The 21870-nt window shown below is 42.3% G+C and overlaps 4 protein-coding genes across 4 annotated transcripts; 1 reads left to right on the plus strand and 3 right to left on the minus strand.

Moving 5' to 3' along the window:
- Positions 1–4911: 4911 nt before the first annotated feature.
- Positions 4912–10911, minus strand: EAE98_001416 (uncharacterized protein; the record flags this gene model as incomplete). The annotated part of the gene is made up of 11 exons (XM_038949035.1): positions 4912–5245; positions 5641–5707; positions 5819–6447; positions 6633–6716; positions 6837–7087; positions 7138–7159; positions 7426–7529; positions 7606–7766; positions 7821–7907; positions 7958–10535; positions 10603–10911. The coding sequence occupies 11 exons, from the start codon at positions 10909–10911 to the stop codon at positions 4912–4914; spliced, it is 4626 nt and encodes a 1541-aa protein (XP_038814020.1).
- A 1252-nt stretch (positions 10912–12163) lies between these two features.
- On the minus strand, positions 12164–13107 carry EAE98_001417 (uncharacterized protein; the record flags this gene model as incomplete). Its single annotated transcript, XM_038949036.1, has 2 exons — positions 12164–12489; positions 12546–13107. The coding sequence occupies 2 exons, from the start codon at positions 13105–13107 to the stop codon at positions 12164–12166; spliced, it is 888 nt and encodes a 295-aa protein (XP_038814021.1).
- A 3542-nt stretch (positions 13108–16649) lies between these two features.
- EAE98_001418 (uncharacterized protein) lies at positions 16650–18027 on the plus strand (the record flags this gene model as incomplete). The annotated part of the gene is made up of 4 exons (XM_038949037.1): positions 16650–16700; positions 16758–17297; positions 17348–17542; positions 17593–18027. The coding sequence occupies 4 exons, from the start codon at positions 16650–16652 to the stop codon at positions 18025–18027; spliced, it is 1221 nt and encodes a 406-aa protein (XP_038814022.1).
- Positions 18028–18584: 557 nt separating this feature from the next.
- EAE98_001419 (uncharacterized protein) lies at positions 18585–21237 on the minus strand. Its single transcript, XM_038949038.1, has 2 exons — positions 19420–21237; positions 18585–19344 (listed from the first exon to the last, which is right to left on the minus strand). Exons 1-2 carry the CDS (start codon positions 20038–20040, stop codon positions 19165–19167), a joined length of 801 nt encoding a protein of 266 aa, XP_038814023.1. The 5' UTR covers positions 20041–21237; the 3' UTR covers positions 18585–19164.
- Between the last annotated feature and the right edge of the window lie 633 nt (positions 21238–21870).

Raw genomic sequence — 21870 nt, forward strand, 5'->3', positions numbered from 1 at the left:
TTAGCAGTCGCCACAGATATGAGAACGTAGCGGTCAGAAAGAGTAGTGCTCTTCTTATCCAAGTGGTTCCGTTAGGACATCATGCAACTGACCACAGGTCACAAGTCATCACAAGCTTTTATTTTAGAGATTTTATGAAGCATATTACTGATCCGGTCTTTCAATCCATCGGTAAGAACACTGCGATGTTCATCGTTGCATGTTACTCTCGATTTACGCCCATATCAGCGTCGTGGCACAAACATACGCGAAAGCCCACAAGAGGTTTACATTGTCGCGTGCCAGGCTTATACATGTTCGACATATCTTTACAGCAGTCTCGCCCATATATTCAAGATACAATTTCGAGCTAGCTTATCACACATACAATATTTAGCAAGTAAATGCTGTAAAAACTATGAATTTTATCAAGTCGGTCAGGGCAATTCCTTGGTTCATAATGCTACGCGATATTTCCGTTGATTTTTTCTTCGAGCTAATAATCTGAATCTATAATTACGAAGGATAAATATTCTTATCTCCATCTACTCAGTTGGTCATATAGACATAAGCGAACTGATTTACACTTCGTCCGATATCACTCACGCTGCTCAACTATGTTCCCAATCAATGACAAAGTCAAGCTCCCCATGCACGCTTCATGTTGTGGTAACAGAAGCTTTGTTGATAGATTCCGCTAAAGAAGACTATTCACAGAATACACTTACTATGATGTCTCGTTGCATGTTTCTCTGGCAGGTTGGGAACACATAACAACAAAGTTGTCCGTTCCTTGCATGTCACCGTGGCATATGAAGGTTCAAGTCAGCTCGAGCAATATTCGCACCTAGCTTTGAGGTTTTACATGATGTCATACTTCTGTGTAATAGCACTAGATCCTGAAGAAGTACTCGTGTAGGTTTTGAATACCTCGAAGCCGATTTTAATGTGTGTAAGCACCTTAACAATGCCGTATACTCTACATATCTGTTCATCATTACCATAAGCCTCGCCAAATTAGGTCAAATCTAATCGTACATTTATGTGCCAGTCAATTAAATCCTTTTTGCTCTCTACCTTCTTATCACAATATAATCATGAGTCAACCAAATGTTACACAAAGCCCTTCAAATCTTTCATCAATCCTTTCTTATCTAGATATTGGTATCCAATCAATCCCGCGTATTATCCCCCGCTAAGCTTACTTACACGTTACAACATCAGATGTCACCTTTATCAATATTCAATCCAGCTACAGATTTATTCTTTCCGCGTTTTCTACCGTCTAAAGGGTGTAACTGTATAAACGCACAAGGCCCGATCTAATACCAATTCAAGCGCGGGACCGGCTTACACTCCATCATATAGCACAACTATCTAACTCCACAATGAAATTTTCCACGTTTTCCGCTCGATTTCTACAGAATGTACCTCGTCTGTCCCGCCCGACACGGCATCGGCTCTTACTACATTTGAAATTACTTCATACAATAAGTAATGAAACCCGAATTTGACTCAACAAAGAACACACCACATCCGAGAATCCTCGAATCGAATCTTTCACGAGGGGAGATAAAATGCCTCACAATACTTAGTATTCCATACACCAATTTACACAGTTAAAGGTCTTGATTCCAACCTCGTGGTACACCGAGCCAAACTTTTCTCTCCACGCTATTCTTATTCCTCGTCATTTTAGCCCATGACCATCTCCTGTTCAGCCCGTCTACGTAGTTTGTCAAACATAAACTTTGAATTCCAAACACCAATTATCCCAGCATTTCCACAACCTCATATTTCACAAAAGCGACAAGGTTCTAATCCTCCGCAGTATTCCCATGTCCGGGAATAGTCTCCAGGACTCTTGTTTGAATTAGGGTTATTTATTCTGGTATACAACATGTTACCATCATTACTTCTTTCTGCAAAAATGGGCTGATCCCCTTTCTCAGTCAAAATCAACACTTTTTGTCCTGTCTTCCATAGTACAACATATGCAATTGGAGACTACATATGTTGAAGTGCAGGTTGTATAAACCTTCATGGAGTAGAACATTTTGCCTTGTGGAAAAGATAATGCTGTGTTACCCTAGCTTTTTCTCCATTTCCTCCCCTGAATTCGGATTTGCACCTTATACAGCAAATTTCCCTTGATATCTATCTTTACATATATTCGCCACCAGCAGATCATCCCTATTGTATCTTATTCCCATCATTCAACACCGTATGCAAAATCTCCCATTACTAGTTCACTATCTTCACCAACCATACAATATCTATCCGAGTCTAATGCACACATCACACAACGGCAACTACGGCCCGTAAAAGAATACACGATCTACAATCGTCCTAAAATCCATCTTATTACCCAGCCAAACAACGTTTCAGCCATTTATTCAGTTGATTCAATTCATTCAGCCACTTTCTGATCTCATCTGATCATTCACCATCCTTCTTCAAGATCACTACGCCAATATAACATCTCGCATATTTCAATGTTTAATAACTCGGCAAGTAACTAGCATTCTTCCTGATTCAGTCTTTGGTTTGGAAGTAGGAGAAGCCTCCGCAGTTAGTCTCTCATGCATGATTCGAATTCAATCTCATTTAGCATACTGACTCGTTTCTTTGTTCTTGCTACGACTGCGTTCGTTGTGTAATTTTCGATTCTGGGAATTTTGCTCTGCATACCTTCAGAGCAACCAGACGCACCACAACATATTCTCAACCCGCTCTCAACCAGCTTTGAGCCCCCAATCTTTTCTCCAAATAATTTTCTTGCCTGCTTGCTAGAATGGCATTCAAATCCCGAGCTTCCTCCGCCCCAAAATGATCAGTACCACATCGCACAATTCAATGTTTCACCACATTCTCATAGCCCTCAACCACCTCACCATCCACAATTTCACCTCTTACAGAATACTGCATATACGCTCGGACTACCCCGCCATCTATTTCATTCACACACCTCATCCAAACTCTTCACTCCAATCCCACTAGGCAACTCCTTTTCATAAACTCCTCATCGAATCATTCGAACTGATGCACACCCTCATTTCTTCGGAGAGAACTCCGCTCCCATGAGGACCCTGAGTTCATGCCCAACTATCTGGATGAGAAAGTAAAACAACCCACTATGAAATGCAGCATGCAAGACATGCAATGTGATTTGGACTATGCGATGCAATATGTTGTGTTACGCGAGGTGGCAAGGTGTTCTTTACCTTGTTAGGTCTATCTTGTGTGTGAGAGATCCTCCTCGAGTCATTGCTGTGATAAGATATTTTCTGATAATAGCACACTTAGCTTCATCACTGCCTCATAATATCTTGGGCATTCACATGGTAATCATTGCCGCTGGCGAATTGAAGATAATAGATGCGGCTCGATACTAAGCCGACCAAATAAATGATGGAATTCAAAACCGATTGCGAATTAATATCATTGGATCGAGAAATAAAGATTGGATTTCGTAATTTTCTTGAAAAGCGGAGGGATCTCCTTCTACTTGATCATGTTGCTTTGAGATCCCTCGAATATAAAGTGAGATCGATGTATTGTCTTGGCGAGGTGCCAGTAGGGGGGAGGAAGGTATGTTTTGGATTAACGTAAGATGACAGGTAACGGTTTAGACACAATTCGATTCAACGGTACCTATTGACTTATGGAATAATCATTCTTCAAGCCAATGCGATGGATATTTCATAAGGCTGAAAGGTTAAAAGTCATGGCTGTATCTCAAACAAATCGGTCCATTTGTATTTCGAACTTCATCTAAATGTGATCATAATTACGCCTGAATACCTTCTATTCGGATATGAATTCGCTACTCTATCTTCCCTTTCATACAACTTCTTTCGAGCTTCTAAGAATCAGAGATCTCGGTCCCAAGTCCTTCATGTCGCATTTCCTCCGAGACTAAATTCTACAGCCCGAGGCTTTGACCTTCGTGTGTGGGATACTTGATTGTTATTTTATCTGATCTCTACAAACAAATATCCATCTTTTGAAACATTACCTACCCAGGTAAATATAAGCTCCTCTTGTTTGAATCTTTGCTGTCTAGACAATAGTTATAAGCTACCTCCTATCTTTCTCACAATTGTCTCGTCTTTCTTTTACCTCCATTGTCTCATTTTCGCTATCAAATAGTCATTTCCCTCATTAGCAACCACGTCATCATCTATTCTTTGGATGCCTCAATCTTACATTCCCACAAATTGGTCCAAGATTGAAGGGCCTAATACTATTATATTCGCATCTTTGAATCCATGATGCCCGCCCGCAATACTGCACTTTCTCCGTGTCTACCTTTGACAGCTAAACACTTCAAAGGGGTAATATTGTATAATTTCGTTTATTTTTATCCGATTCATCAGATGTGTGCATACCAAATAAGCGCCCAAATGCCCTCGGACATGCATAATCAACATCATCATTAGCTCAAGGGAGATTTACATTCTGGGACCCATGATGGTACAATCAGATTCTACAGGTACATCTTAAATTTACACATACATCACCACAAACCATAAATGCATCACAACAAACCCCATCCATGATATTCATTCTGTTCCATTTTGTTCCATTCTGTTCAAATTTTCAAATATACAAGTCCCCTCTTCCGCCTCCACTGACATTATGTCAGTTAACATCCTCCACTATTTTCCCCTTCATCCCATCTCTTCATTTAACCACTTCCCCATATACAGTTTTCCTTTCCACTCCCAAAATCCTACGCGCGAAACGAGACAAAGGAATGCACCTATACATATATAGGTACCCAAACCATGTACAAAACAATAATGCAATTTCAATCTTCAACTAATCTTTCGAAAACATGTGGCCTTAGTTTTCTTTTGACTTCTTTCAACCCATCACCTCTCCCTCGATTATTTACTCGTTCACAAATTTCCCTCGCCTACCCCTACTTTACCTCACACTCCCCTCCAGTCCCGCCTCTCTAACTAACTTCCAAAAGAGACCCCTCTTCTCCATAAGTTTTTTAGGGCTATCAAATTCCTTAACTTGTCCCTGCTCCAACACTACAATCCTATCACTATCCAAAATTGTATTAATGCGATGCGCAATCGTAATGATTGTTCTCTTCGCGAAAAGTGGAGATCGCAATGTTGTCTGCAATAGTGCATCCGTTTCCACATCAACCGCCGCGGTGGCTTCATCTAATACTAAAATGTTGGAAGGGGCAAGGAGTGCTCGTGCAAGAGAGACAAGTTGTCGTTGGCCTTGAGAAAGATTGGATCCGCTATATCCGATAAAAGACGTGGTTAGCTTAATTCTATCCTTGGAAAACTAGGCTTAATGAAATTTTGTGAAGTTTGTGTTGGCAATTTAGATTATGCTTGTGTTGCAAATGGTGTTGTGATAGATGTGGTAGCAATTTCGGTGACATTAGGAGAAGAGGAAAGAATGGTATGTGAAAACGGGATCTTTGAGTGAGGAATTAAACGATGCAATAAGGAATCGCAAATCAAAACTGAAGGATAACGCAAAAAAACGGCATGTGATGGTTAATATTTGTGACGTTGGGCAGTGATGTGGTGAAAGGTTTGGCAAAAAGGACGAAAGGAAAAATTATGGAAATAGGAGGGTGACCGCGGGAAAGGGTTCAGCTTATGATAAGGAGAATGTATTACGAACCCTTCTTGAATTTTAGCTTCCAGCCCACCACTCATAGTTGAGACGTGATCTTTTAGCCTTGCATGTTCTATAAGGAAGATTGGTTAGCGAAAGTGTCGGTATTACACGCTGCTTGCAATATATGATCACTCATATCTCACAAACAACGCCGAGTATCTTCGTCTAGAGTTACACTTACCTAGTACGCTCCACAACTCTGTGTCATCATGTACATGACCAGGGTCAAGGTTATCGCGAACTGTACCCTCAAACAGAGCCGCATCTTGTGGGATAATTGCCAGTCGACGTCTTAGATCGAGTAGCCCTATTGTTGACGTGTTCAATGCGTCAATGCTGATATTACCCTCACTCGGCTCGATGATCCGAAATAGGGCTAATGTCAAACTAGATTTTCCTGCACCTGTCCGACCGACTACTCCAATCTTCTCATGTGGCTTGATATCAAGGTTGACATTTTTGAGCACGAGGTCCAAGCCTTCACGGTATCGTGTACTGTAATTGTTGAAGTTCACTCCGCCCGATGCAGGCCAACTGATTGGTGGACGATGTCTGTGAATCACTTCTGGAGCTTCACTTGGTAATCTAGCATACTCGAGAACACGTTCGACAGATACGATATTTGTTTCCACTTCAACCGTTTGACGAACAATCCAATTTAAAGATTGTGTGATTTGAAGAGCATATGACATTGCTAGTCCGACAAATCCGGAAGTCAAGGGACGTCCAGCAGCCACAGTCACGATAGACAATCCGGCGGCGGCTAAGATGATAATCGATCCGAGGAATTCGAGTCTTACAGCAAGCCATCTGCACATTGATGATGTCAGTCGAATGTAATGTCCCAAATGTTCTCGAACGCCGAGCAATTGGTCTGTGCTTGGTGATCCGATTCATGGGGAACAAGTTTCACTTCGATTTAAACAGTCAATCACCTATGGCGCACCACAGATGTTGGATTGGAAAACATGGTTATGAAAGGTAACATGACATACCGATTACTATTGATAGATGGAAAATAAGCTCTCAAATTAGCGTCGACTCTCCATTCATTTTCTTGTGTGAATCGTTTCTGTTGACTAAAGTACCGACAAATTAGTATCCTGGATGTCTTGGATAATCTCCGTTTTCGAAGTCTCAAGCTTCGACAACCGAGCTTGTGGATTAAGCAAATGAGAATGTCTGTCAAAGTTACTTACCGATAAGCTCGGATGGTGCCGATTCCTCCGAGAGATTCCTGGAAATGGGCGTATATTGGACTTCGGCTGACACTATCCAAGCGCTTCAACTCACGGGAAGTACGGAGATAATAACGCTGCACCCAGTAATACACGCCTGCCAGCGGGAATATGAAGGCAATAAATGGGGGGTTTGCTACAGAAATGACGACTAGGGTAAACAATGCCCGAGCTGTGTTGACGAATAGCATGTTGAAAGTCCTCGCAAGTACCTAACACGGGTTAGAACATGTCAGAATGTACGGTTGTACTTTATAGTTACCTCATCTATCCGATAAACATCACTAAATATGACCTTGTTAGCTTGTATTCTTGGAAGATCCGATCTCGGGTACGAATGCAACACAGCATTCAAACAAACACAGAAGGCTAGGATATGGATAGAATCATATGTGCACCATTCTGAACAAAGCGGGGTGATAAGGCAAGTATCAGACTCAAGGAGTACAGTAAATCTTTTTAAAGAGGGTGCCGATAAATTGTGCCAATCGGAAATATTCTGCTACCAAGAAAAAAAAGAAGAAAAAAAAAACGGTCGTCTACAACATACCTCGAAAAGCGATTAAGAATGCGGCCAGCGGGAGTGGTTTCAAAGAAAGACATTGGAGATCGGAAAATGGCAAAGGCCATACGCTCGTGAAGTTTCCTAGATGCCTGAAAGGTGTCAGATTGGCTTTCGCGGCTAGTTTTTCGTAATGCGAGAACCCGCTTCCTGGTCGGGCAACCTTACCTCGATAGAACAAAATATCCACAAGATCAAGGTTTGGACAACCACGAGAGCGGCAGATCCAATACCAAAGGCAAAGTACACACCGATGTACTTGCCGACATCTCGATTAACGCCAAGCTTGTCATTGGCCTCAGCCCAGCTTTTGAGCCATACACTGCCACCTATGAAACATTAGTAAAAGAGATCTGCCAGCAAAAGGAAAGAAGTAAACCTACTGATCTGTGCCGTTTGAGCACCAACCAACATAGTCAAATAGATCAAGACGGCAGCAAGATTGCTAGTCTTGGCATATTCAGAGTACACTAATCAAAGTTAGTATTGATGCTGTGATTATGAATTTGTATATGCCTACCATCCCATTTTACTTTTCCTTGTTCAGAATGTTCCTTGCCCTGCTTAGATTTCGAACCATCTTCTTCATCGCGTAGTTTGCCTCTTGGACCTCTGAAAGTTGCTGTACTGGCACGTCTCAAGGTATTAGAGCTACCCTTCCTCTTCTTAACACCTGATCCTCCAGGTCGAATAGGTTGAAGTTGTGTCAAATGTTCTTGAGCTTCTTCAGCTTCGTCTTTTTCTTCCTCTTCTCCAGGCTGCTCAAAGTCAAGTATTGTTGAAGAATCGCTAGTTTCGGTGGTTTCAGAATCTGTGGACACATCCTTGTTTTCGGAAGTGTTAATCAGATTTGCAATTTCTCCTCTTCTAGCAATGGCCTGATCATATGTACCACGCTCGATGATTTTAGTATCTCGAAGCAAGCAGATGAGGTTGGCTTCTTTGAGAACGGGAATAGAATTTGTGGCAAGAACTCTAGTCTTTCCACTGAGTAATCCAGTTGAACCAAAGACATTATCAATCAAATGTCTGCCGACATGTTGATCAACGGCGGATAAACAATCGTCCAATAGATATACATCAGCTCTAGCATAGACTGCCCTTGCCAAAGTCAATCGTGCTTTTTGACCTCCACTCAAGGAAATACCACGCTCTCCGACCTCAGTTTCATCACCATCTGGCAATTGAGCAAAATCCTCCGAAAGTGCACAGGCCTTGACAGTTTTATCGTAAAAGGTAGGATCAAAACGGTGACCGAATAGGATATTTTCCTTGACGCTAGCGTTCATAACCCATGGCTGTTGCGCTACGTAAGCTGTTTTTCCATGAACGACTACCTGTCCCTTAACTTTCCAAAGATCACCGAGAAGTGCCTGTAAGAAAGATGACTTTCCTGCTCCGACTCGACCAACGATACAAGTAAGTTCTCCTTTATGTGCAGAGAAATGAATATCTTGTAGGACGTTGCGGTCAGAGTTTCTGTCCCAAGAAAAGGTCGCATCTCTGATAGTCAAAGATTCTTCGCCGTCGTCTTCAATAGGACCCTTCAGAATTACCGCGTCGGACTGTAACTCTTCAGCTGTGAAGAACGATGTTAGACGCTTGACAGCAACTGAGGCCTCAATGATGGAGGTAATAACCATTGGAAGAATTGCCAATGGGAATGTTAATAAGTTTAGTAAGGTTAAAGTAGGGAACACAATATCAGTGGTTAGTGGACTGTTGGTAGTCAACACAAAAACAGCAAATGTCGAACAAGATACCAAAAATGGTGTGGTAGACCAAGTGAAATTGGCAACTGATTGGGCAGCACCAATCTTTCGTAGAGTTTTAAGTTCCTGGTCATTTCTGACGAAATTTAACTTGGCCATGAAAGCAGAGCTCCAGGCATAAAGCTTAATACTCTTCATATTGTTGATGATTTCCGCGATCAATCTCGTTCGAGAATCCTTATTCTTCATCTGCTCCTGCTGTAACTTTTTCATTAGGCGGGCGATGAGGCCATTGATTGGAATCATTAGAACCATAGCAGCGACACCAGCCAACATTGATAACCCGACTAACTGATATAAAGACACCATGCAGAGAATGATTTGATAAGGAGCAGACCATAATTGTTGACCGTATTGAGTAAGATCTTGTAGTCTTTGAGTGTCAACAGCCATGTAGTTGACAATATCTCCAGTAGACTTGCTAGCTCTTCCCTCATTCGATAATTTAAGTGATTTTCCGTAGATTGCTGCCGTCAAGGCGGTCTTTATACGCATACCAGTTTCAAAGGCTCTCTGAAAGTATTGATGCAAAGCCATGGTTTGTGCTACGGAAACAGAAAACATTCCCAAGGCTATGGCTGCTCCTCGAATTACAGGTTGTGGTTCATCGGTCGTACGTGACTTGACCCATTTGATCAATAGCTTTAGAAGTTGCGGTTGTATGAAGGCAAGCGAATCGCTGACAGTCTTGAAAAGAGCGCCACGGAAGTATGGTCCACTAAAAGATCTGAAGATAGCCATCCAAAGAGATGGGTTTTTCTTGTGTTCGATTTCATAATCCCAGGCCTCCTGGAACGTCTCGCTACATGACTTGGTGGTATCCCTTTTAGCCAGGTTCCATAGATCATCCTCTGTGAGATATTTCTTGTAACCTTGTTTCATCATAGGGGTCATCCAACCAAATGTGAGGATCGAAAATACAGTAGCATATTCGACAGGGCATTCATCTTCATCTTCCAATGCCGAATATACGCTCTGCTTCTTTGGCACAAGCCATTCCAAGCCAAATTCAATTAACGATAGCCCGAATCCCACACAGTATGCGATGAAGTATGGAAGATGCTCGTGGTAGATTTGTTGAGATATCAACGACCGGAGCTTGACTGCGTATGCAATGTTGAGAAGGAGCCAGTAAAAGAGTACAACGCCGTTGGGATTGCGTAGTCGGGTATGCTCGAGCCATTGAATGGTAAAGATAAAACCAAGAGATGCGATTTGTATAAGACTGGTCCAGAATCTAAAATCACCCGCCCACACATCGGGGTAGTTAAGTATCTGTATAACGAGTTGTACTGCGACTGAGGTTGCGATTCCTATTATGATGGCCTATTGAACATTGAATAAGCATTTTTCCATCAATTTCGTTTCTTTCAATCACTAGTGAGGACCATACCTGCTTAAGCCAAAAATGCCAGTCTTTCCTTACTTCCGCCGTAGTCTTCCTTCTTACGAGCCACCATATAGCGATAGCACCGCCTAAGATTCCAAAGGCCGCCACAGAGCTCACCCAAACGTCCATAAAACACGGTGTAAAGTCATAACGATGAGGACTCAATGGGCCCCATCCCTCCTTGTTACCGCATAACGGTTGAGATCTCGATTTATCCGCCGTGAGATATCCACTACCAAGCTGCTCCTGCAATGCGCGAAAGCCAGAGAAGGAGCCTGTCTTGAGGATGCTCTGCGATGAGCTAACGACCATGACCGATATGTGATACTTTGTGTACTGAATCCCTCCTTCGATAGACGATAGAGGTTTTCAGAACTGGTGATATGGGAGTATGGAAGGATAGTTCATTCGTTCTGTAACACAATGACAGAATAAATGATGGAAGTGGCAGAGGTTTGGACGGGTTTTTGTCTGATGGGGTACGAGTTTACAGTACGGGACCGATCAAAATTGTACTAATTATTTAGTAGATAGGTACGGATTTAAGCTATGACGGGTGCGTTCCGATTTCCTTAACCTCGACCATAATTATTTATTAACCTTACAAAGCAATACGAACAGAAAGAAAAAGAAAATCTGCGAAATGATGGCACAGAACAGAAGGATTTTACGCGTCAATGTAATGAATCCTCTCCATCTCTTTCTTTCTTATATTCTTATGATTCAACAAGTACTTGGTAGTTGAGCATTTTAGATGTTCAATGTAAAGGTAGTCGGTATCTGTGAGCCGCTCCCTATTTGTTATGAGGAGTCGGGAACTACCTACCTAGTACGAGTAGCTATCTAGCTATTTAGCTACTTAAGTAGACGTCATTGGATCTTATATCTGAGCCTATCATGTAGAATCTATCTCAGTACATCGTAAGACAGATACACAAAATTGCTACTATCTATGAACACCGCTCCCGGTGAATCCGTGTATCTATATTCATAATAGAAGTGATAGGGGGCCTAGATATCCATACTCGGCTTGATCATTCTGTTCGATTAATGCAAGTCACAAATTATCAAGAGCTTCAATCAAAAATCTGGAGGCTCTCCTGCATGCATGCATATCGCCATCTCGATCTCCATAGGTAAGTAAGGATGTCAAGTACTGTAGTGGGGCAAAATTATGTACCTCAAAAAACCGAATGGCTTTCTATCTGCAGAATGCCGCATTTCGAGATAAAATGAAAATTTGAATTTGGTTGTCGAACAAGAAGCTAGATAGGAAAAATCATCTCAAACGCCATAGGTAAAAGAATAAGGGGGGGAATGTGATTCCCGAATTTTCCATTCGAGATCATTCCTCCAACCGGTCCCGCATGAAAACAAGAGGGATCATAAAAGCAAAGCTACCCAGCCATCTCCAAAATCCCTACTTCTCCCAAAGAAACAATGAAATGTGATAAGTTGATACACAAAGGCTCGAAAACATTGTCTTTAAAGGGTATCATCTTATCGCGTTGGGACCAACAATGTAGGAGAAGACCGCCCAATATTCTCAAGACTCCATCATCATCTAATTATCGGAAGCACCAGCATCTTCCTTTTTGGGTGCCAAACCAGCACTTTGACATGTCTTCTTCCACGTCTCAACTTCACGCCATGCTCTCTCACATTCTGTCTTCAACTTATCATTGCTAGCACTGAGTTCCGCAATGGCTTGTTCAGTGAGAAGCTTCTCAAGTGTCCATTTCTCAATGTTTTGAGTCTCATTCTCCTTGAGCTGGGTGATGAATTGAACGGCTCTTTGTAGGATAGATCCTTTGTTTTTCTCACATCCGGGTACAATCTTCGCTAACTCGTTGATACCTTCATTGATGGTTTCTCGGCGACGTCTCTCAACTAGAAAATTGATCAATATGAGAAATTCAAATATAGAACGCACAGAGTAAATTCACCTTCTTTGTGATTATCCTTTCGGACCTTATGCCATTCATCAGATCCTACAACAGGTTTTGAACCAGAACTTCGATTTTGAGATTGATGTTGCTGTTGCGAATTGTCCATGAAGCTATTGTCGGGCTGCTGGCTATTATCCATAAAAGATGAATCCTGGTGACGATCGTTCTCGGAGGCTTGAGAAGCAAAAGAGACATCTGTTGGTTGTGGAATTGTCATGGTTGGATAGATTCCAGCAAGTGCCGCAGCGGCAGTAGATGAGGCGTTTGCATGATCTGCGGCACCATTTTGATGGTCGGGATGAATTTGTTGATTGTGCTGAAGGTTGGCATAGTTTTGCAGGGCTTCTACATCACCGATCTGCTGATTGACCAACGATTGGTCACCGGAGTCATTAACAGAATTCGGGGAAACACGCTTGTTGTTAAGGCGCCTCGTGTCATCAGCTGATTCGGAGTCCCGCTTCCGCTTTTGTGCAGTGTTGCTCATATTAGCATTCTCTTCCCGCATAGCATTTGCTACCTCCTGCAATCCTGAATGTTCAAGGTCCATGTCTGCCATTGCGATAATCTGATGTCCTCGTGACGAGCCTTGCACGGTGATTTGTGGGGGATGTGAGGAATTAACGATCGTAAGGCGCAGATGACCTCGAGGGGTTGGTAGATAGATTTAAGGCTGAACTTGATCTTTCGCGATTTAATGACGTGTCTACCGAGGTTGGCACAAGTGCAACGACCGTCTTCTTCTAGTGCAAAGGGGACGGCTGTTACGGAAGCAATGGAGACGTATCGGTGACTCGCTCTAATGCTTCGAGGCGCTCAGCTGCAGTAGTTCGTCGCCGTGATCTTCGAAACGAACGTTTCTGTGTCCTTCGACGTAGCACCTACAAGGTCAGCACGTGTCATTGCAGATAAAGTATCACATAGTAAATCAATCAGTCAAGAAATTCCTGATAACAAAATGAGATGTCAATTGGAACATTTGGGTGATGTGGTGATGTTGCGCTTTTCTCTTCGAAATGCTGCCACTTCGCGTTGATACATCATCCTAAATGAAATCAAGCATTTCGTTGGCAAGGAGTATAACAATTGCCATAATTAATTGTGGTACTCCTGTGCAAACAAGACTATTGTCATTTTGGGTGGACATCGCAGGCAGTGGTTCAGTTACAATATGATATTGTATATTGATGCTGCTCTGCGAGATATGACCAAAATCATGGGAGGAGGCATTCTGTGTGTGTTGCGACCTGGTGATTTATGAAGTGCAAGATAATTTGGGCCAACGGTAATGTCCGAACAATCCTTGTTGCGTGGAATTGGAACGCTGCGAGGTTTCACGAAAGATAACCCTTTTCTCTTTGGTCTCTTAATCTTTTCTCTTGTTCTTTCATAAAAGTGCAGAGGCGCTCCTGACAAGTAACGGATTGATGCAACGGACAGGCACAGATTTGAAAATAAATTTGATCGATCTTTGGGGCCTTTTTTTTGGTGAGGGGGAGGGGAGTTTGTGGAACTTGATTATGAAATTTCACGCACCTTGTTTTTTTATTATGATCACCTAATGATCGGTTGGGTGGTTGTTATCTTTCTTTCCTCCCTTCCTTGCCCGAGGCTCTTGTGGGAACGCGACCAAATGTAAAATCTGGATGATGGAACTTTTTGATATTGTTAAATCACCAACCACTCGAATTATTGATGGGGAAAAAAGAGACAAGATCTATGAAGTTATTAGTAGATGATTATATGGATTAGAATTAACAGATCAATTTTAGATGATATCCTTTGATTGAGGATAGGAAGGGGGGGGAGAATCGAAATACTCACCAAGGTCAGATGATGTTGTTAAACAACCATTCAATTGATCACGAGTGATCAAAACTGCAATGTCACGAAAACAAAGCTTGACGACCCTAACTAGGTATAAAGACCGAACTGAGACAAAAGAGACAACCCTCAGAATATTGAACGTAATGCGAAAAAACCGTGAGTTAAGTACTTCTTTTTGAGGAAGTTCTTGTGTTCTTGTTGATGGTTGATATGATACACGTGAAGAGAGGATCATGTGGGAAGGAAAAGAGCAGAGGCACTTTTACCGGGTGAAGAGATTATTGAGGGGCTTGTTGTAGAGCTAGGTGATAATGCGTTAGACCGTAACTGTAATTCTGCCTTAAATAAGAGGCTTTCAATGCGCAAAAAAACAGTCGAGATCACACACTATCAAACTCTTTTCTCTATCACATGTCTGTGCAGCGCTGTCATGATTGGTCAGAGAGGCTAGGTACTTTATGAGCTCTTGACATTCACCTGTACTTCTACTCGTATTGTTTCTTTACAGACTCGCAGAGTATGTTCAATCCCGTCATGATTCTAGGTGGTGACACTTCACAAAACTTGACTTTGAGATCACATTGATTGCGCATTCAATTTCAGTTTATATCGTGAGCGTTGGGGTACTTGATACCTAGCTGCTGCTAAGATCTTCCAAAATCAGAATCCTTCCCCAATAAATGGCGGCAATTTCACAGCCAATTTGCTGATTGGAAGATGGCAGTGGTAAGTTTGTAGTATGCATACCTACAGAGATTGGCAGGTATTCAGTGGTGGCCTTTCCAGATACACTCAAAGACAAAGTTGCTTTCGAATCCCCATTTCTACTCCACCGCCCAGTCCACAACCCTTTGATTGGTCACAAAGCCTTGAGTTATCGATTCAAGGTGACAGCTTTCCTGTTTCCTCTCATAAAAGTCTAGCAGGCACATGAAAGGAAAGACGAAGAGGGAGAATAGAAGAAAGGGTAATGGGATAACAAAGTATGGTATAGATAACTCCGACAGTCAAAAGAGATGGAGAACGAATTAAATTATCTTCGGGCTGGAAAGAAAGCAAGTTGCAAGGCAGGAAACCCTCCTAAGTATAGGAAGAAGGGGGTGAAGAAAAAGAGGATAACGATCAGTCGAAAGTGTCTACATTTTTATTGACAATCGTGTTGTAAAGGAGATACCTCAATACCTACCTAGTGTTCCGAAATCACGAGAGTAAAAGTCGGCTGGAGATGCGTACGGCTTGTATTTTCATGCTTTCGTGAAGAATCAAGAGGGACATACATCAAGATCACCCGAGGTTGTAGATCCCCAGACGTACTGGTGATCGGTCAAAACAACGCGGCATAGTTGAATGAGCAGATTCTTAATCAGGTTCGCTTTCGGATACGGTACTGTAGATGTATCGCGAGAGAGGCGGGCTCATGCGATTGAATATGCCCTCACCCTTGGCAAGCTTCAGAAGTCTACACGCGGCATAACCATGGCATTTGAAATTGAAGATTTAGGGACCGTTAAAAAGTACAAGGCTTTAAAAGAAGGAGCGGTAAATCCGTGAGGAACAGTTCGCGAATCTAGAGCAAGATATAAGGGGAAGCGAATGGAGCATGAGGGAGTTGGCGAAAAGGGGCCCAATACAAATTCTATTTATCGCGCGTTCAAGAAGCATACCTAGGTGTGGTTGAATGATTGTTAATGAACAGTATGCTTCAATTTTTAGCACCGGACTTCGAGAGACTCTCGTAATATGTCGCATTCTGATTATCAGCGATGGTTTTCGTAACACACCAATTTCAAGTCAATATAACGCATCAAAATCACTAGAATCGAATCAGAAGTCTTCGAATCTTTAAGCATGACATGGCGTGCATGTGCCAACCAAAAGACGAAAGCCATGTGACCATGCTGATCTGATATCACATCTGGTCGTAAAAGCAACCGTAGTTATCGGTGCCAGACAATGGAGCTACAACGTCAATCTCACAATCTATATCGTACAGATTCGAATGATTGTAAAGCTTGTGAGATAATTGCTACAACTCACTGCATTCTTATACAAATTTGTACAAGATTAGTTTTGAATCCGGATATTATATTATATCTTTGACAACTTGTGATTCACGAAAGAGCAATTCGTTCGCCAGTCTGAGTATTCATTGGCTTTGACATCCACTACTGCCACTGCCTCCGGGCACAATTCACACTCCTCTACTTTCTCCGTTCATCTCTATAAAGCTCATCACCTTTTTTTTTACTGTCGCACATCTGAACTTCATTCAATATGGCTGATTTCATAACTACCAAGCTAAATCCCGAAACTCATCTAATCCTCGTAAGTCTACTTTCCCCTCTTCCCCTCCACGCATCTCTCAAGCTAATATTCTCATAGGACCAACCACTGCTTCGACTTCCCCTCGAACTCCTCAAGAAAAACTTCAAAGTGGTCCATTTCAATCTCGAAAAAGAATCTGCGAGCGTTAAAACTGCCTTGAAGGAAACCACTGACGCTTCCCTCAATGCCCATGCTTCTCCCGACGATGTTCTCAAAAATGTTGATTCTATGCTCACCCGCATGCGCGGTCTAAAACGCAAACTCCAATCATGTGCCGAAGAAGAGAAGAGACTACAAACGCAATCTGCTGCGAGAATCAAACATATAAGTTCACTCTATGAAATAAAGAGTTTAGAGGATGTGAAATATGAGGAATGGAGTCGGACACGGTTAGATCGGTTACTGGTTGATTATCTGTTGAGAAATGGATATAAAGAGAGTGCTAGTGCTCTTGCGCGGGAGAAGAATATCGAGGAGCTAGTGGATGTGGAGACTTTCGTTCAGATGAGTAGGATTAAAGACAGTCTCTGCAAAGGCAAAGTTACGGAGGCGTTGGCATGGTGTTCGGAAAATAAGAAAGAGTTGAGGAAGATGGAGGTAAGGATTCTAGGCACGTACTTTAGTACCTATACTGACATTTGGTACAGAGTAATCTCGAATTTATGCTTCGTTTCCAGCAATATGTCGAGTTGGTACGCACAAAAGATGAGGCGAAGTTGGTTGAATCTATCGCACATGCGAAAAAGTATTTATTACCATTCCGGGAAAGCTATCCTAAAGAAGTTCAACAAGCGTGTGGACTCCTAGCGTTTCCTCCCGAAACTAAAGCTTCAGGTTACGGAGTATGTTGTCCCCTTTGTAATCTGCTCCACACCCCTAACAAAAGTCGCAGGAACTCTATAGTCCCACTCGTTGGACACACCTCGCCAATCTTTTTACGCAAACGCACAACGAACTCCTTAATCTTTCCTCTGTACCTCTCCTGCACATCGCTCTCTCTGCCGGTCTCTCTGCGCTTAAAACTCCTGCCTGTCATTCCTCACATACCTCCTCCATCTCTCCCACTTCCACGGCCACAACGACTACGTCCGTTTGTCCCATCTGCAGCATCGAGCTCAATGAATTAGCTAAAGACATGCCTTATGCACAACACACTAAAAGTCACGTTGAAAATGATTTGGTGCTTTTGCCGAATGGCCATGTGTATGGTGAGAATCGATTACACGAGTATAGTCGAAAAGTGGGTTTGGAGGATGAAACCTATAAGGATTTGAGGACGGGAGAGGTTTTTGCAAAGGGCTTGGTTAAGAAAGTATTCATTTCGTGATGCGAGTGGTGGAGTAGTATTCTAGTGGTCTAATAGATGCGTGCTTTTCGGAGCTTTGTTGCATGGATTCGGAGTTAGGTATTCAAAGAATTGTACACACATACAAAGTTTGATGGTTAGGCTGGGTAACACCATCATTTGTCTTCTGAGATGCTTTTTAAGGGGGGAGAAGCAAGTGAGGAGTGAGGAGCAACCACTAACATGTAAAATATGTCATAAAGTCCATCCATATGCAATAATCTTTGAGCAGGACCGCAAGTGTGGATGCGATATTATAGGGAAAAGTATCTAGTATAATCAATGGGAAAGAAAAGGGAGCTTTGGATAAGGACAGATAAACAGGGTGAGGATCACAGAATAAGGATTATAGAGAGAATCAAAATGCTCGTTTACAGTACTGAGTACCTAGGTAGCTATATTTCCATCTCATGGTCAGATCATCAATTCCACGCTTCACCACCTGCTGTTATATATGAATGTAGCTGGACAGGTGTCTCATTAGACGGAAAAGCAAATCCCGACGTCAAAGTTCTCAAAGTTCTCAAAGCTCCAAAATTCCCAAGTTCAATCATTCATCATTATCAGCACCTACGTACAAGTACCTATTAAATAATCCTCGGGTCTCCTTTCTCTCTTGCAACTAAACATACTCTTACCCTTTCTTTCTCCATCATATTGTCCATCACCAATCCTCATCAAACATAACATGATATTCATCACTCCTTTTTCTGTCTCCCTCACACTTGCTTTCTCTCTGCTCTTCTCTTCTCTTGTCCATCTTCCAATCCTACAGCAATCCCTAACAACATCACCAAAACTTCCCTGACGCAAGCCTTGATCTTGCAATCAATCAGTATATAAATGCATGCAACTCCCGTCTGTCTTCTCAACTGTGCGTTTCAATCCCAAGTCCAATGCTAACTCCAAACAAATCACTATTCTTCCCTTTCTTCCCCTCCTCTTTTTCTTTCTTTCCATCTCCTCTACAAAATATCCTCTTGTTCTCTTTCTCCTAAAACGCCTGTGTAAAAATGAAAAAGGGGGTATAAATTGCTTCTCTCCTCGTCCTCTATCTTCAATCCTCCGCTTCCTTTTCTTCTTCTTATGTATGTTACAGCTCCCATCGCTCAATACCACCTAAGGAACGGTTTCCATATGGTCACTCTTCTGACTCCTACTGGGTATTGTAGCTTGTAACTCATGTTCTGGTGGAGTTCCCGTGACATGTGTATTTTGCGATATGCCCGAATCTAAACGATCAGATTCGGGTATTGTGGCGGGATATGAAATTTCCGGATCTGGGACTTGGATATCAAGCTGTTTGATATACATCAGTAAGGACTTCTCCTACACAGAGGCGAGTCAAAATATGTCTACTAGGGGAAAACTCACGTTCATATATCCCGTTCTCCTCAAACTCACAATTTTTGGAGCTGTCCCCGGTTCCTTTGCCCTCGACTCCATATCTCTATTCCATTCTTCCAACCACATTTCCACACGATTCAACCGAGACTTCACACCCGTCCAACCCAAATCATCCCATACCCAACCCGTCACCAAGCCCATCAACCCATCGAAGATATTTCTCGCACCCCAAGGATTAAAAGCCGGTATCAATTCATTATTAATCCTCTCAATCAAGCCTCTAAAATCCTGTTCCGTAACCCCAGCCGGATCCAAAATCTCTGGGTATAAATTTGAAAATGTAGGCGCGAGATCTCCTTCCAACATCCAATCGCGACGAATGCGTATTATGCGTGTTGTATTGTATAAAGGCGATGAGAGTGGAACATGCATATTCATATGTGGAAAACATGGATGTTGGGGACCCCAAGCATCATCATCTCCCTCCCCTGGCTCTTCCCCAACTATCGATGTGCCATTTGAGGATAATGCGGAACCTATACCGCCTGGTAATGAAATGTTTGAATCGTTCGCATGTGGTATTGGTGATGTGCCAGATGGATTATATGGATTGAGGGTATTGGGACCGCGCTCGAGGTCCGCAGACATAGCTGCTTTACTGAAATCGAAAGAGATGCCCGAGACAGGTGTCGGAGTAAGTTGTCTTCCTTCTGGAGCCCTTCCGGTAAGCTTCTCCAATGTTGTCGCAACAGTTATAACAGGCTCTTCTTCTACCGCTTTTCCTTTGCCCTTATCAAGTTTTGGTCCGGCAGTAGGTGTAAGAGGAGAATCACCGCTTTTTCGATTTCGCGCAAGGTCTATGCTAACCGTTCTTGGTAAAGATATTCGATGCGAACTTAATGAACTTCCACTCCTATCAACCTGTAAACTTGCTCTCGTAGATGCGGAATGTCTTTGTTGTCGCTGTTCCGGTAACGTTAATAATGGATAATTACCTCCAGCACTGGCTCCCTCCCGTAAATTTGATATATCTGGATGTTGAAGTGGTATCGCAATAACCGGACGTTCTTCCGGCGGTGATTGATGTCTTTTTGGCGATGTCTGAGGATATGCTCTCGGGGTTGAATTTGTCGGATTCCACAATCTAGATGTACTTGGTCTTCTCGGTCTCCCCCTTGACGTACTTCTTGAGCCAGCACGAGGTCTAAAGGGATTTGGGAAAGTTTCTGTTGTACCAGGATTCGCAACACCTTGTAAAGCGTTCCTCCAACTATATCTCGTTGGACTACTTATTCGAACTTGTGGTTGATCGCGATTGGTTGGCACAGGGCTTGGTGATGGATATGGAGGTTGATGACTTGGGGATGGAATTCTCGCGTTTCCAATCGCTGATGGAGGGGCATTGGGTCGATTGGTGATTCCTATGGTGGATGAAGATATGGTGGTCGGTAGGATTGATGTGTGTGACGCCGTTGGGAATTTGCGGCCGGATTATTGGCCGCTATTTTTGATAAGCGCAAGTCTCTTTTCTTCCTCTTCTCCTGCTTCTCCTCAACCTTGTCCCCTTCCTCTCTCCGTATTGTTGTTATTATGATTATTATTATTGTTGATGATTGATTTTTATTTAGACGACTTTGTAGTCGAATAGATATCGAAATTTTGAAATATTTGCCCTTCAATTGAAAGGATTCTTCGTGGGGAATTGTAAGGGGATTCGTACTAATGCAATGTGATGCAGTTAGATAGGAGTCCTGCAGGAATTGAAGTTTTTGATTCGCTTGTTGAATTATGTGTGATGAAATGCCTGAAATGCCTGATATTTCAGTAAATCTCTTCTCTTCCATTTCGATTGTGCATGTCTAACTGTGATTTTGGATTTGAGTATCTTTTAGAAAGGATGATATATATATATATGTGTATATGGTTCAAAAGGTTTCGAAGATTCGGGTTGGTATGAATGACAGATTTGCTTTGGAGAGGAAAAAAAGCAAGACGGCTGAGGAGTAGGCTCGTTGCTCGGTAGGTATACGAAGTGGTATATAAATATATCAAAAAGTCAAAATGGAATAATCTAGTTAAATTTCTGCCGTCATCAACCAAAAGCCGGGGGAATAGAAGTAGGTACAGTAGTACAGGAATCACAGGCTAAGAATTGAAGTCCAAGATATCTCGGTGAAGAGAAGTAGAAAGTAAGCAAGCAAATTCAAGCGAAGTTCAAAGTTCAAAGTTCAAAGTTCAGAGATCGGAGTTCAAAAGAAAAGAATCAAGTCTCATATAAAATATGAGATAAATTCAAATTTCACAACTGTACATACATCAACGATATCTTATCATCTTAACCACCTGGTATACCTAGTATTTCCATCCCAAGTCACGTCTTTCAATAAAATTACTTACCTCAAATCATTCAACCCCCTGGGTCTATACCCAGGCAGCTAAAAGCATCTCTACTCCGTATATTTCAACCTTGAAACTTTA

Source organism: Botrytis deweyae (genome assembly GCF_014898535.1).
Source record: "Botrytis deweyae strain B1 chromosome Unknown BDEW_003, whole genome shotgun sequence".
NCBI lineage: Eukaryota > Fungi > Ascomycota > Leotiomycetes > Helotiales > Sclerotiniaceae > Botrytis > Botrytis deweyae.